A 16813-nucleotide genomic window follows, 5' to 3' on the forward strand; every position below is an offset into this window, starting at 1 on the left:
AAAGATGATGCTGTGAAAGTGCTGCACTCAATATGCCAGCAGATTTGGAAAACTCAGCGCTGGCCACAGGACTGGAAGAGGTCAGTCTTCATTCCAATCCCAAAAAAAGGCAATGCCAAAGAATGCTCAAACTACCGCACAATTGCACTCATCTCACACGCTAGTAAAGTCATGCTCAAAATTCTCCAAGCCAGACTTCAGCAGTATGTAAACCGTGAACTCCCAGATGTTCAAGCAGGTTTTAGAAAAGGCAGAGGCACCAGAGATCAAATTGCCAACATCCGCTGGATCATGGAGAAAGCAAGAGAGTTTCAGAAAAACATCCATTTCTGCTTCATTGACTATGCCAAAGCCTTTGACTGTGTCGATCACAATAAACTGTGGAACATTCTGAAAGAGATGGGAATCCCAGACCACCTGACCTGCCTCTTGAGAAACCTGTATGCAGGTCAGGAAGCAACAGTTAGAACTGGACATGGAACAACAGACTGGTTCCAAATAGGAAAAGGTGTACGTCAAGGTTGTATATTGTCACCTTGCTTATTTAACTTATATGCAGAGTACATCATGAGGAACGCTGGGCTGGAAGAAGCACAAGCTGGAATCAAGATTGCTGGGAGAAATATCAATAACCTCAGATATGCAGATGACACTACCCTTATGGCAGAAAGTGAAGAGGAACTCAAAAGCCTCTTGATGAAAGTGAAAGAGGAGAGTGAAAAGGTTGGCTTGAAGCTCAACATTCAGAAAACAAAGATCATGGCATCTGGTCCCATCACTTCATGGGAAATAGATGGAAAAACAGTGGAAACAGTGTCAGACTTTATTTTTTGGGGCTCCAAAATCACTGCAGATGCTGATTGCAGCCATGAAATTAAAAGACGCTTGCTCCTTGGAAGGAAAGTTATGACCAACCTTGATAGTATATTAAAAAACAGAGACATTACTTTGCCAACCAAGGTCCGTCTAGTCAAGGCTATGGTTTTTCCCGTGGTCATGTATGGGTGTGAGAGTTGGACTGTGAAGAAGGCTGATCGCCGAAGAATCGATGCTTTTGAACTGTGGTGTTGGAGAAGACTCTTGAGAGTCCCTTATACTGCAAGGAGATCCAACCAGTCCATTCTAAAGGAGATCAGTCCTGGATGTTCATTGGAGGGACTGATGCTAAAGCTGAAACTGCAATACTTTGGCCACCTCATGCGACGAGTTGACTCACTGGAAAAGACTCTGATGCTGGGAAAGGTTGGGGGCGGGAGGAGAAGGGGACGACGGAGAATGAGATGGCTGGATGGCATCACCGACTCTGTGGACATGGGTTTGAGTGTACTCCAGGAGTTGGTGATGGACAGGGAGGCCTGGCGTGCTGTGATTCATGGGGTCGCGGAGAGTCGGACACGACTGAGCGACTGAACTGAACTGAACTGATATAATCACATTGTTATAGTTTCTAAGTCATGGCTACAAGCTGTCTGAAATGGACACTTTCCATTTTGTTTCTGATCAACCCTCAAACTTCAGTGACTGAATCTAAAAAATAAGAACAAGCATAAAATTTGACTGGAAATTGGGGAAGAAAATGCCTTTTCTCTATGAAATTTCACCAGTGATTTTTTATAAGAAAGTAAACATGGTCCATCAAAGTATTTAAAGTGATTTCATGACATTTCCTTATTCCAATCCAGATAACTTGAAATGTCACATGCATAATGCTAATTTATGAAAAAGAAAACCACAGTTTGTGGCAGTGAGAAGCTAGTACAACTGACAAAATTTCTGACACAAAATTAATCTCTACATTTATGAAGCAATTCCTTTAACTCAAACAGTACAGAAGTAAATCTTTCCATTTAACTGAAGATAAAAGACGGTGGTCATGAAGCTGCTGAAAGCTCTTTATTTTATTTCCAGATTTTTAAATCAGAAAATTCCATTGAATATCATTTCTTCACTGACATTGAGCTCTCAGTATTGATTTACAAAAAAAAAATTATCCTTGATTTTAGGATTCCCCGCTTTGTTCAGCTGATGAAAACTGAGTTAGCATGATGTCACATGAGGATTCTCTAGTATAAGAAAATACATAGTGGCCTAAAAGAGGAAAAAGAGGATAAGAATTATTGCTGTTATGTTGGAACACGCTAAGATCAAAATTAGAGTAAGCCTATGCAATTCTTTACAATTCTGTACAGTCTCATGAAGAACATAGGGTAGACAGCATTTTATTAATGCCATCGAAGCTTACATCTGTCAGACTTCTCTCATTTGAGAAGAGAAGGCCCACATTTTCAGATCCTGGGGAATGAGATAAAGGTTTGAGACCACTGAATGTTACTGTATGTTACTGAATGAGACCCTAGCGGTCTCTTAGTTTTCCATTTTAATGCTGAGGAATCAGTGTCCAAAAAGGTAAAGAGATTTATTAAAAGCCCTCAGGCTGATTCTAGTGTAACTTCTGTCATGTATAGCTACGCAATCCTTTATTTTAACCCGAAGACCTTTAATTACACAAATAACATATTATCCCCCACCGCTGCCCACAAAAGCCCTCAGACTGGCTGGTGGCAATGATAACAGGACCCAAAGCTTTTGGATGAGCACATTGAAAATTTGGGGTGGGAAATGCTTTTTCAAGTTAAGACACTTGAACTTTATCTGAAATTCAAAGAATTTTGATCAGAATCTAAAGCGAATTACCCATAACAGATTCACATGCTTTCTTCCTGCCCTTTGGAAACTTTGGTCTGTTTGTACTCACCTTTCTGTTGGAATGGGTTGAAAGTCTTTTCGAAACTGAGTTTGACAGATGAATCTGATAACTTCTGCTGCACCAAAGAAAACCAAGTCACTTAGGCATTCAAAGTATTCTTTCACGGGCTTCCTTTTTCATTCACATTCCCTCAGAAGATTACAAATACTCATTTTTTTTTTTCGGCCAAATGTGCTTTGAAGATGAAAATCTCATTTTTTTTCACCTACTCAGAAGACAAAAATCTCATTTTTGTCACCTAATTTGAAAGTGAAACTGCTGCTGCTGCTAAGTCACTTCAGCCTTGTCCGACTCTGTGCGATCCCACAGATGGCAGCCTACCAGGCTCCTCCATCCATGGGATTTTCCAGGCAAGAGATACTGGAGTGGGTTGCCACTGCCTTCTCCAGAAAGTGAAACTGGAGGAATACAAATGCAGAAGATGCAAAGCCCTCACTGACCACAGCTGCCTTCTGAAAAGTGAACATTTTATATTAGAAACAAGGAGAAAAAAACGCTGTTGGGCATCTTTACTTTTGGGTTTGCTTTATTTTACTTTTGAGTGTTTTTCTTTCCTTGATTATCCAATGAAGAAAATTCTGACTCCTTGCTTTGTAGGGCTGGGGGGTGTCCTGTCTTACTTTACTAAAGGTTTGTCTTTAATGCAGTCACACAGGCTGTAACTCCTTCCTTTTTTTTTTAATTTACTTTTAATTGGAGGATAATTAGAGGATATATTATAAAATATTGTTTTGGTTTTTGCCATACATCAACCTGAAATCAGCCATAGGTATACATAACATACACATGTCTCCTCCCTCTTGAGCCTCCCTCCCACTCCATCTCACCCCTCTAGCTTATCACAGAGCACTGGGTTTGGGCTCCCTGTATCATACAGCAAATTTCCACTGGCTCTCTATTTTACATATGGCACTGTATATGCTTCAATGCTACTGTCTCAACTCATCCCACCCTCTCCTTCCCTCACTGTGTCCACAAGTCTGTTCTCTACATCTGTGTCTCCATCGCTGCCCTGCAAATAGGTTCATCAGTACCATCTTTCTAGATTCCATACATATGTGTTAATATTTGATATTTTTTTTTCTTTCTGACTTACTTCACTCTGTATAATAGGTTCTAGGTTCAACCTCATTAGAACTGACTCAAACGTGTTCCTTTTCTGGCTGAATAATATTCCATTGTGATGATGACTGCAGCCATGAAATTAAAAGACGCTTACTCCTTGGAAGAAAAGTTATGACCAACCTAGACAGCATATTAAAAAGCAGAGACATTACTTTGCCAACAAAGGTCCTTCTAGTCAAGGCTCTGGTTTTTCCAGTAGTCATGTATGGATATGAGAGTTGGACTATAAAGAAAGCCAAGCAGAGAAGAATTAATGCTTTTGAACTATGGTGTTGGAGAAGACTCTTGAGAGTCCCTTGGACTGCAAGGAGATCCAGCCAGTCCATTCTAAAGGAGATCAGTTCTGGGTGTTCATTGGAAGGACTGATGTTGAAGCTGAAACTCCAATACTTAGGCCACCTGATGCAAAGAACTGACTCATTCGAAAAGACCCTGATGCTGGGAAAGATTGAAGGCAGGAGGAGAAGGGGACAACAAAGGATGAGATGGTTGGATGGCATCACATACTCGATGGACATGAGTTTGGGTGACCTCCGGGAGTTGGTGATGGACAGGGAGGCCTGGCATGCTGTGATTCATGGGGTCGCAAAGAGTTGGATACGACTGAGCGACTGAACTGACCGAATGATCCATTATACATATGTACCACATGTTCTTTATCCATTCATCTGTTGATTGACATCTAGATTGCTTCCATGTCCTCAGTTCAGTTCAGTTCAGTTGCTCAGTCGTGTCCGACTCTGCGACCCCATGAACCACAGCACGCCAGGCCTCCCTGTCCATCACCACCTCCCGGAGTTCACTCAAACTCATGTCCATAGGTGTTGTAAATAGTGCTGCAATGAACTTTGGGGTACATTTGCCTTTTTCAATTATGGTTTTCTCAGTTCACTAGTGGGATTGTTCAGCCATATGGTAGTTTTGAAAAGTGAAAGTGTTAAGTCACTCAGTCGTATCTGATTCTTTGTGACCCCATGGAGTATAGCATGCCAAGTTCCTCTGTCCATGGCATTCTCCAGGCAAGAATACTGGAGTGGGTCGCTGTTCCCTTCTCCAGGGGATCTTTCTGACCCAAGGATGGAACCTGGGTGTCCCACGTTGTCATGCAAATTTTTTAGTTTGCGCCACCGTGAAAGCCATGGTAGTTTTATTCTTAGTTTATTACGGAATCTCCATACTGTTCTCCATGCTGCTGCTGCTAAGTCACTTCAGTCGTGTCCGACTCTATGTGACCCCATAGATGGAAGCCCACCAGGCTCCCCCGTCCCTGGGATTCTCCAGGCAAGAACACTGGAGTGGGTTGCCATTTCCTTCTCCAATGTGTGAAAGTGGAAAGTGAAAAGTGAAAGTGAAGTCGCTCAGTCGTGTCCGACCCTTAGCGACCCCACGGACTGCAGCCTACCAGGCTCCTCCATCCATGGGATTTTCTAGGCAATAGTACTGGAGTGGCTTGCCATTGCCTTCTCCGACTGTTCTCCATAGTGACTGTATTAATCTACATTCCCACTGATAACGCAAGAGAATTCCCTTTTCTCTACACCTTCTCCAGCATTTATTGTTTATAGATTTTTTGATGATGGCCATTCTGTCTGATGTGAGATGGTACCATATTATAGTTTTGATTTGCATTTCTCTAATAATGAGCCTTATTTTCTTAATAGCAGAGAATGATTCATTAATTTCACATTTTCTGGCTCAAGGCATTTTAGTTCTTCAAGACATAAAGACAATTAAAATCACAGAGCATTAGAACTTCTGCTTTGAGTAACTAGTCCAACACTTAACTTTTACAGTTTGAGAACATGAGGCCAAAAGGTACTAAGTGACTTTCCTATGATCACACAATCAGTTGGTTACAGAGTCAGAAATACAGGGCAAGTCTCTCAATTCCTGAGTCAAGGGTCCTAATTCACAGCACTCTCCAATGAAATGCAGACCCAGGAGAGTTACTTTAATGCCAGAAGCTAATTGCGTCACTGTTTCTTTATTTCAAAAGTTTATATTATCCCACATTAAAAAAAAACCCTCTAAATATCTATGCATTTTTTTCATGTACTTAGGTCAGTTGATTTTTATCAAACACAGAAATTTCTGCTTTAGAATCCTTTCTGAAAGACCCTCCATGTCTCACTGAAAGACAAAAATATGAGGTAATGTCAAAAATACAAAATAAGGAGGCAAGTACTTTTGTTTCTAACTGTGCGGTTCCTTACATGGATTGCACTTTTGTGGCAAAGAATGAAAATAGATATCCTGTCTCCATACAAACTTGGCAGTTTGTGGACTAAAGAGCTAAAATTGCAAGAGACAAAGTTAGTTATACCAGCGTAAAAGAGAAAATTCAAAGAGAGAAATTTTTTATATTAGAAGTTAATGAAGACTTTCCACTCTGCTTTTCTGGAGAAGGAAAAGAGGTCGACAGGAGATCCAGAAAGTTAGGCAGAGAAAAGGACCCTACTGATTCTAGATGTTGGGAGACAAGTCAGACTAGAGCAAGTGATACGCTTCAAATGAACTTGCTCACAAGAACACTGCAGACCCCCATGCCTGCGCATCTTTGAGGCTTTCCACACATTTGCATTTATTCATTCACTGAAAAACTTTCTGGTGAATATTGACTGTGTGCTGGACATCGTGCCAGACACCAGGAATATAACGGCAACAGAAACTAAATGGGTTTACACAAAACGGCCTGTTGTGGGACTGTGTAAAAAGTACAAAATTTCACCAATTGCCTCCATGGTAGCAGGAGATAATTACCTTTGATGCCTGGTCCCAACAGCTTAGAGGAGACAACTTGTTGAGCAGCAACTGTCGTAGCTATAGGGCAAAAAAGAAATTTTGAGGAGCTACCCATATGCGGTCATACATAGACATTTCAAAAACAAAACTAGTAAAATTGTTATTTAGTAATAGTATTTCCCAGCGGTATATAGACTATAGGCATAGGGATCTGATGAATGGATTTTTTTTAATATCTTTTCTTATAAACAAATCTAGAATGAAACAGAGAATGACAATACCAAAAGCTATAATAATTCAGATTCTAGACATTAGTAATTGGCAATAATTGCTAACTTGAAGTTTATCTTTGAAGTGAAGAGTCTCCTCACTGACTAAATGGTGAAAACCACAGAATTACTTATTTTTATTTATTTATTTCCTTACAATCCTTCTAATCCAGAAGAAAGCAAATTACTTCTTTGTAAACAGGGGTTTGGGGGCATGTACAACAACAGTTATAATAATTATAAAATATCCTTATCTTCTTATTAAAACAAAGGCTATGTTTATTAACTATCTTTACTTCTTTCGGCAAAATTGCTAAAAGCTTGGAAAAATAATGAAAGTAGTATAAGTTTTTTTCTATTATCTTTTACTTGCATTAGTCATCCTTCATTAAGAATTCTATTTCATGTCAGAGGCTACAAAATATTTACTATATAAAATTCTAGAAACATAGAAATAAATAGGCTTTTCCAGCATAAGGAAAGTTTTTTTGCTGGCTAATTATGCCAAGTCAAAATTTGAAAGTAAAATCCCCCTTTTTTCTACAATGGTCATATTATATGTTGTGGTTGATTCACTGTAGCTCCATTATCAGCAAAGAGTGTTCAGTTTCTTTGTATCCTGACTGAATCTGCCTTTTGTAAAATTATAGAACTTTTTTATGAAAGTACCCATGGTCTAACCTCTTATATATGAATAAGGACCTTAAAACTGAAGGGGAGGGATTAGATTCCTGGGTTAAAGGAGAAAGAGAGAAATGAATACACATACCTTACTATCCAAGAGAATTCCAAAACATAAGATGAAAAGACCCTTTAAATGAAGGAATAAAGCACATGTATTATCTCTTCCATTTCCAGAAAAGAAAGTTTTTATATTATTACTATTCTATTATATCCTCCAACATTGAAATTATTTCCTTGTCTGTGCCCCTATTGGCTGTGGGTTCCCTGAAGACAAGGATACTATGAAACCTCCACAGTGCCTGGATTAACACAAAGTACTCAAACATTTTTGTTGTTGTTGCTAATTAAATTATTGAGTAAATAAAGTTTGAAACACATGTGGAGCGTCATGTTCCCCTTTGTGTCATCTGATGCTGGGAGGGATTGGGGGCAGGAGGAGAAGGGGACGACAGAGATTGAGATGGCTTGATGGCATCACTGACTCAATGGACATGGGTTTGAGTGAACTCCGGGAGTTAGTGATGGACAGGGAGGCCTGGTGTGCTGTGATTCACGGGGTTGCAAAGAGACTGAGCGACTGAACTGAACTGAACTGAACTGAAACCCCAAATAAAGAACTTCCATTTGCTTCTGTGTCTTAGGCTTTCTTTAGACATTAAACAAATGCCAACTCAGCATCTTATGATGTCAGCCGTCTCTGAAGTCCAAGGCCAAGTGGAAGAAATTGACTATATCAGCACACTTCCCATCAGGTCCAGCCCCTGGGGAATCCTCAGCAGCATCTTTCTTGAACCCTGAAATCCTCCTCCTGGTTGGAGCACCCTTAGTTGGTGCCTGTTCAGACAGCATGTCACCAACTGTCTGGCCCTGGACGAAAGCTCCCTAAGCCTGTCACCATGAGGTGTGTGTTCTCCATGACAGTCCTTGTGCCACCACCTAAACGTACCCTGGTTTGCTGAAGTAAGTGGAGAACCAACTGCTTTCTGGAGACATTTACTGACCACCTGCTCTGTGCCAGGCACAGTGCTAAGTGCTGAATGATCAGGTAATATTTGGGTTTCCCAGGTGGCAGAGTGGTAAACAATCCACCTGCCAATTCAGGAGACGTAGGAGACCTGGGTTCCCTCCCTGGGTGGGGAAGACCCCCTGGAGTAGGAAATGGCAACCCACTCCAGTATTCTCGCCTGCAAATCCCATGGACAGAGGAGACTGGCAGGCTACAGTCCACCGGGTCTCAAGAGTCAGACACAACTGCACACTTGCACCAGAGCATACAGATTATCCCTGTTTACCAGATAAAAGAATTGAGGATAGAAAAATCAAATAATTTGTTAGCAGTGACACAGTTGGATAACATGACATACTTGAGCCCAGAGCTACTTAACTCCAGAGCACAAACATTTAACCACCACTACCTTAAGACATTGTCCAGGGTAGGAGACCCAGCCAGTGTTCCTTGAACCAGGATTGAGGGCTCTCTTCCAGATTCTCCAAATCTAAGGAATACTTTGCCCGCCTACTTGCTGAACACTCCTTAATCATGGCATGTAAAACCCGTGCTTGGCAGCAGAGGTCTGCAAACCTTTTCTCTAAAGAGTCAGAGAGTAAATATTTCTGGTTTTGCAGGTCATCCAGATTCTTACAACTGCTCAGTTCTGTCCATGTAAGGGAAACAGTCACAGACCCTATGCAAATGAACTGGCGTGGCTGTGGTCCAATAAAACTTTATTTACAAAAACAGTGCTGCCGGCAGTTGGCCAGGCACTGCTCTGTGGCACACTAGGGACTTCCTTTGCACCATTCAGACTCAAAAGGTATTCTTGATTTACTTCCCTTTCCCTGCGTGCCTTCACAGAGATAAGCACAGGACAAAGAAGACTGGGTCAACAGCAAGGGAGATGAGTGTGAGCTATGTGAATTCGAACATTTAAAACCCTGGAATGGATTTGATGCAGGATGCAGGATGCTCGGGGCTGGTGCTCTGAGATGACCCAGAGGGATGGTATGGGGAGGGAGGTGGGAGGGGGTTCAGAATGGGGAACACGTGTACACCTGTGGCGGATTCATGTTGATGTATGCAAAACCAATACAATATTGTAAAGTAATTAGCCTCCAATTAAAACAAATACATTTATAGTAAAAAATAATAATAAAAAAATAAAAATAAAATCCTGGAATGGATTACTGAAGAAGCCTAATATTCTACCTCAGTATGAGAATAACTATTGGGGAAAAAATGGATCTTTTTCGTCTGTTCACTGTTGCAGGCAGTTTTGTTTGTAACAGTCCTGTTGGAGGCAGGGAGAGGAGATCATCGCCAGAGTGGTCTTCCTATCCTCAATTCTCTACATTCCAGTTACCTGATTATACAGTAGGTTATTCTCATTGTTCTTACCTGGAATGCATTGAGAAATGCGAAAATAATGTGCCAAGACAGAGTCTGGCTGTCCACCATTGTTGCTATGCCGAAACCCCAGGTGAGCCCCAGAAGAGGACTCAGGACAAGGAGGCTCCTCCCTATGCGCATGACAGTGGCCTTGTTGTCCTGGGCCAGCCTTTCCCCAACAGCTGGCCTCCAGAGCTTCGTGAGAACGAATAGCACCACCACCAGATTTACAACCACAATAGTCAGGGCAGGGACCACGAAGGCCAAGAGAGGCTTGCTCCCATTGGACCATTTAAGCCAACATGCATCCTCCCTTTTGTAGCCAATGCTGGGCTGTGTGACCACAATGGTGACGATGGATATAATGAGAGGGCACCCGTAGCCCAAGCAGAACCCGACAGCCACCATCAAATGTGTGGCCATGTGATGGAACACGAAGATCACCCGATATGCCAGCAGGAACCCGAGCAGAAGCATCCAGAAGAACAAGGAGAGGTAGAAAAAGTGTGCAAAGAACACGGCAGCTGTGCAGACGCCAGAGTTTGCCTTGGTGTCCACCGTGGCAGCAACAATAAACCAGACATCTGCAATCAGGAGGCACAGAGCTATGTTCACTATGCAGATGTGACGGCTGTGAGAGGTTTGGTTTTTGTTGATCTGCTTCCAAAACAGAACTTCGATGGTCAGGCATAAGATGAGACTTCCGATGGAGACCCCCAGCCCCACAGAGGTGATCCATTTCACAACAGGGATGATGGCAGGGGGGACAAGGGGAGACATCAGCACGGAGAAGGAGGTCAGGTGAGTACACAGGCATGTCACTGAGTTTGCAGTTTCATTCTGTAGGTGGCAGCCGGTACCCCTCCACTGCAAATGACTGAAATCCCAAAACACACAATAAGGTTGACTCAGGTTCAATTTCATCTTCGAAAAAGTCAGGGAAACTTCATCGATGGAAGAGTTTGGGATAATAATGGACATCAAGGGCCCATTAACCTGAGCATTTATATTTTTGGTAATGGGTAGAATGTTCCCCAAGGTCAAAGAGGTCATGCTGATGACAGTATGTAGAAGGTGCCTCTTGAATTGTTCTGGCCCAATAGACACACGGCCTGTGATGGGACTGGGGGTATTTTGGGGGTGAAATTCAGTCTCATAATTGTAACCTTGATTGCTGAGATTTGCAGATACTGGAATCCCTTTCCAGTTAATGAAGTCTCGAGAAAAATTCAGAGGCAGAGCTGTCGAAGGTACCAGAGCGCTGATGTTTTCCAGTGATGCTAGTAGCTGGGAACTGGCATCCTTTTCTTTCTGCAGTAACACTGTCCAGTTGGTTAACGAAGCTGAATTAAGGATGTGATCAGCTATATTGATGACATTCTGAAATACAAGGATGAAAGTCAATTTGGATTCTGAGTAAACTGGTCAGAGGACTATGGATGGATAGTCATTAATCTTAAGCTCAAGAAAATTGCCCAGAGAATTGGCTCAGTCGAGGATCACACATTAAAACTTAGCAGTGAAATACACCATGGTGCTCCACACAGGGAAGGCTTTGGGCTAAGGAAGAAAGATCTACAGAATCATGTCAGTTCCTTGGTGAACACCTGCCAGGATTTCATAAGCCAAACAGGGTTTAGGCATGAAGGAGGAGAATGCTGCTATGGGGGCTGCAAAATGTGCATTTTCTTCCTTCTGAGATAGCAAACAGGACTGCACGACTCTTCAGGCTGAGGGTCCAAGAGTGAGACGTTCTTTGTAACTACTTTCCCATATTGTTTAGTTTGCTAACATCAGAAGTTCTAAATTCATGTCACGAACGTTCAAGCTTTAATTCATGTTTATTTATGACATTAACAGAGGAAACTAAAAAACAAAAATTCTTAAAGCCTGGACATGCAACAAGGAAGCATTGAATTGAGTTGTGGGTTTTAAGGGTCAGTCTTAGTTCAAGACATTCCTTTTCCAAACATCCCTGAAAGGCAGTGTTTTCTCCCCCAGGACCCTCAGTCTTAATGGCTCTGGTCCCCAGGCATCTGCTGTGGGTATCTGTCACTGTAGCTGAGTCTCACCCTGAGCCCTCTGTGACTCCTGGCTCAAATCCCATAGGGGGTTTCTTTTACTGCTTTCAGCAACCTCTGCCTTCTTTTGGTTTATGCTTGCAGCTCTATTTTCCCCTTCATTTCATTTTTAGCTTTTTTTGTGTGTCATTTTGTTTTATTTGGTCTCATTAACAACACATAGTCAGACTTTTTGAAAAAAAATCTGAGCATCTTTATTCCAGGGAGTTTAACTTATTCACATTTAATGTCACTTCTGACATATAACATTCACCTTATATAGTTAAGGACCATTGTGTGATTATGTAACAGTATACGTAATATAAAACCCAATTTTGTAAAATATTATATGCTTTGACATATAAAATGCACACATCCAAAATTTTTGGAAAGATATTTATTAAGCAAATAGTTATTGAGTACCTGCTATGCGTCCCTTGTCAATCTTCTAGGTGCTGAGATAACACCTAAAATGTAAGCAGTGGCCATTCTAGAGTGACAGGATTACATAGCACTTATTTTTCTTGTTGTTTATTTGCATATCTTATAGTGAGCATGTCTTATTTGAGGAATTTTTAAAGTTAATTTTAAAATATCCAAACTAAATCATGAATTCCCCACTCAAAAAATGGAGTTCTTAAAATATACTAAATATAATATACTAGAGTCAGAGTTTATAGCCATGGGAAGGAAAAACTGCAGACTCAATATTAAGTATCAAAAAGTTGGCACCTGTATCTTTCAGTGTCATGTAGGGCAGAGACTTACACCTTTCCTTCAACCGGGTGCCACCCAGGCAGCCTGCCTGGAGGCAGCTCCCTCTTACTTTGTACACACATAATTGATCCCAGGGGTTTTTTATACATTGGCGAGGAAGCAGCGAAACTCACACAAAGACTGTTACATGGCTCTTTGGTCCCTTTCAACGACATCTTATCAACTGGGGCTTCTGCCATTCCTCCAACCAGATCGAGCATTTAAAGTGAGCCGTTTGAGCTCACGCAGACTTTACCTCCATTGTTGAATTGGATACAACGAAGCTCTTTTTCAGAGATGAGATACTGCCCAGAATTGACACCACAGAAGCCAGATCCCCAGCTGTGGTTGACGGGCTTTGCTGAATGACCATCGAAAGCTTCTGCACCAGAGACGACACGGCTGCCTCTGTGTCAGTGCTGTTATTGGCGAGCTCATTTAAACTCTAGGAACAGAAATGGTCACGTTCTAGGAAACAATGTAATGCTTGTGCTTCAGCAGACTTAAACCAGTTTCATGGCCACATATAACTAACATTTGTATGATGCGTGATAACCTGGGATAATCATGTAACAATGACAATAACACTACACTGGCTTTCTGTTTTCCATACGCTGTTCTAAATGCTTTACTGGGGATTCACTGATTTGATTTAGTCCTTACACTACTCTTTAAAGGAGGTACCATGAATATTTTCATTTTGATTAAGGAAATTAAAATTTGAAGAGTTTCATTAAAAAACATTTTTATATAAATTATTACACTAATTATACAGAACCTGAAGTTCAGTGAGATTCAGTGACTTTCCAAACAGTACCCCGCAGGAAGCGGAAAGGCATGGTCTGCTTGGCACTAAATGTTATATCCATTTTTACTATGCTGAGAAATCCCTGTAGAGCAGGGGTCCCCAACCTCCAGAATCTAATGCCTGATTATCTGAGGTGGAGCTGATGTAATAATAATAGAAATAAAGTGCACAATAAATGTAATGTGCTTAAATCATCCAGAAACCATTCCTCTACCTCCCAGTCCATGAAAAACTTGCCTTCCAAATCAGTCCCTAGTGCCAAAAGGGTTAGGGACCACTGCTATAGAGGATTTAAAGGGATGTACGTGGAGATTTGACTACACTTGGTCACTGGATTGGGGTTTTACTTTTTCCTTGAGGCTCCCATCTGCTTCCACAACACCGAGCTAATTTGGAAGGCAGCTAGAAGGGATATTCTCCTTACTCAAAGCCTGTCAACCCAGGAACCCAGATCCCTCTGTTTTCCTTTTTACTATTCTCAGCTGACAGAGCTGTTCTCTGCCTCAGGCACCTGGGGTCTGCTTGTCCTTATACCCTGGGGTGGCCTAGTCCCAGCTATGGTTTATGTCCAGAGCTGAAGCAAAGAAGGCAAGAATAAGGATAAGCCCCAGGAGTCATCTGCTCCAACCTCCCTCCCAGATTTACAGATGAGAAACTGAGGTCCAGAAAGGGAGTGGTAAACCTTCCACAGTCCCCTGGGGAATACCATGGTGGGTTCTCTGCTTCTGAAGTGGGGTCTCTGGCTGGGACTGAAGCCCTGTTCACTATGAAGGCCTATTTGTAGGACCATGTCTGTGAACTGGTCTCAGAGTCCCTTTTCCACACCTGAGTTTTAACTCCTCACCATTTGCTTCCATTTTTTTTATTTATCAAGTGCCACTCCAGTACTCTTGCCTAGAAAATCGCATGGACAGAGGAGCCTGGTGGGCTGCAGTCCATGGGGTCACTACTAGTCGGACACGACTGAGCGACTTCACTTTCACACATTGGAGAAGGAAATGGCAACCCACTCCAGTGTTCTTGCCTGGAGAATCCCAGGGACGGCGGAGCCTGGTCGGCTGCCGTCTATGGGGTCGCACAGAGTCGGACACGACTGAAGTGACTTAGCAGCAGCAGCAGCAAGTACTTGAATCTTCCTAAGAGAGCATCATATGACGGTCATAGCCCTAATCAAGTGACCACATTTCTAGTTCAACTCTATTGCTACCTGAGGAACCATTAGCCCCCTAGTCTCTCCTTTTCCAGTCTATAGAAGGAAATTGGTAAGGTGCATGCCCTGGAGAGCCATTGCAGCTCTCTCATTCTATATGGTTCAACTCTGGCTGACCCACTCCCTACCCCCATTTCTAACTCATGTACATCTTCACTTGTACTAAGGTTATGGCTTCTGACTTAACACTTTCACTTAGATCTTTAATTCCCAGGTTTTCTGGATTTAGTTGCTATTCTGCCATCTATAGTAGCCCTCCACCACATTGATTCACACCTCTGCAGCACCCTCCCCTGAAAACCATCCAATCTGACATTTCTGACATTCTCAGCTGCCACTTAGGCTCATTACTCATGCTTACACTCCCTGGGTTTCCCAGGGTCTGACGTTACTGACATCTGACCAATGAGACAAACTGATACATATTACTTGCCCCCAGGAGGGTTCACTGGAGACACCCACTGTGAAACTCAAAACTAGGGCAAGTCTGCAAAGTGGAAATGCCTTTTTTTGTTTTACCTCCTTCAGTTCTTCCAGCTCAGAGAGCACACACATCTCCCCGAGGATACACCACCCAGAGGGTTGGCACCTGACCGTGATGCTTCCGATGTAGCCGAGGCTACAGGGAAGAGTGTACTCATCATTCTCAGACCCAAATCCAAAGGCAATGCTGTTGCACTGGGCTGGAAAAAAATAGAAACAGAGAAATAGAGAAAAAAATAGAAACATAGTAGAAGAATGTCTTGACACTCTCTATAAACTATGTATTAATAGCAGTGCTTTAGAAGTCATATTTTCAGAGCCAAACCCAGGCAAAATTCAGGAGTAGGAGAAGTTTATTTTTGACGTCCAGCTTTACACCCATCAGTCCCTTTTCCTTTTTCCTGATGTTCTGCCCTCCCCAAGGCTGGCCCCTTTCCCTCCAGGTAGGTAATCTAGGCCAACAATCTGACTTTTAGTGAGCTATCAAATAGTAAGTATTAACTGAAAACAAGCCAAGGTGTGATCCCTCCCAGAAAATATTTACCCTCTTTAAGGGAATGCTAGAATATCAGATAAGCTTCAAGATACTATGGGACAAAGTAGGCATGATAGGGTTAAAAGAGAGGTAGTTGCCATTTGGGGGTGACATGTCCTACTCTGTTCCCCTTTAAAAGCTTCTCACATCATGACCAACCACTTAGTTCCCCTTGCACCAGGCCCTTCATAATATGCTCTTACCATGATCGTGACTGGAGAAGGAAGAACCAGGGCTACGATTTTTGTTTCTTTTCCCTACCGCTCTGTCTTAAGTATCTAAGCACTTTGTACACTTAGTAAATATTTGTTGAATAGATGTTGAAAGTAGCAAAAGTCTTGGTAAGAGAGATTGAAATTGAATGCAAAGAATTTTTCAAACATTTGAAGAAATGAAGTGGAGTGTGTGTGCCTGTGTATTTCTCTGTGTGTTTATGTATGTGAAAGACCTGAAAAAAATGTATTCTTTCCTGAGTCCCTTTGATTATAATTTAGGAATGTCATCAGCCCCAGGGCTCTTTCAACATGGACACCAGTAAACTATTGCTGAGTCATTTCCAACGGAGCCTGCAGTGAATCAGTCTTGCATGACATTTACAGTAAGAATAAGAGGTCAGATCACCCATGAGCAAGAGTCTGAAATAGTCTGAAATATCAGCTGAAATTGAGTTTCATCCTGGTGGGAGTTGGGGAGAGGGGAACAGCTGCTTGATAAGGTCAGTCTTAGAACAATTCTGTTTGGGGAACATCTCCAATACACAATCTACTAATTAGGCTCCCCCAACCTACTTCCCTGGAGTTTCCCAGGTGGCTCAGTGATAAAGAATCCACCTGCTGATGCAGAAGATGCAGGTTCAATCCTTGGTCTGGGAAGATCCCCTGGAGGAGGAAATCGCAGCCCATTCCATTATTCTTTCCTGGAAAATCCCATGGACAAAGGGACCTGTTGGGCTACAGTCCATAGGGTCACAAAGAGTCCCAAATGACTG

At 42.2% G+C, this 16813-nt stretch overlaps 1 protein-coding gene across 2 annotated transcripts in view; it reads right to left on the reverse strand.

Moving 5' to 3' along the window:
• Positions 1–1896: 1896 nt before the first annotated feature.
• The window catches only part of ADGRF1 (adhesion G protein-coupled receptor F1), a 44962-nt gene continuing 30045 nt past the window's right edge, over positions 1897–16813 (reverse strand). The window contains exons 10-16 of one of the 2 annotated variants that reach the window (XM_055405894.2): positions 15327–15490; positions 13046–13234; positions 9983–11353; positions 7673–7714; positions 6653–6712; positions 2756–2819; positions 1897–2088 (exon numbers count right to left, since the gene is read on the reverse strand). In XM_055405894.2, the coding sequence (XP_055261869.2) occupies positions 2000–2088; positions 2756–2819; positions 6653–6712; positions 7673–7714; positions 9983–11353; positions 13046–13234; positions 15327–15490 (1979 nt within the window). In that variant the 3' untranslated portion in view covers positions 1897–1999. Of the gene's footprint in view, positions 2089–2755; positions 2823–6652; positions 6713–7672; positions 7715–9982; positions 11354–13045; positions 13235–15326; positions 15491–16813 lie in introns of both variants that reach the window. The other variant, XM_055405891.2, reaches the window with a different exon arrangement.

This window comes from Moschus berezovskii, chromosome 23, assembly GCF_049115385.1.
Source record: "Moschus berezovskii isolate FMDL1 chromosome 23, NW_MosBer_1.0, whole genome shotgun sequence".
NCBI lineage: Eukaryota > Metazoa > Chordata > Mammalia > Artiodactyla > Moschidae > Moschus > Moschus berezovskii.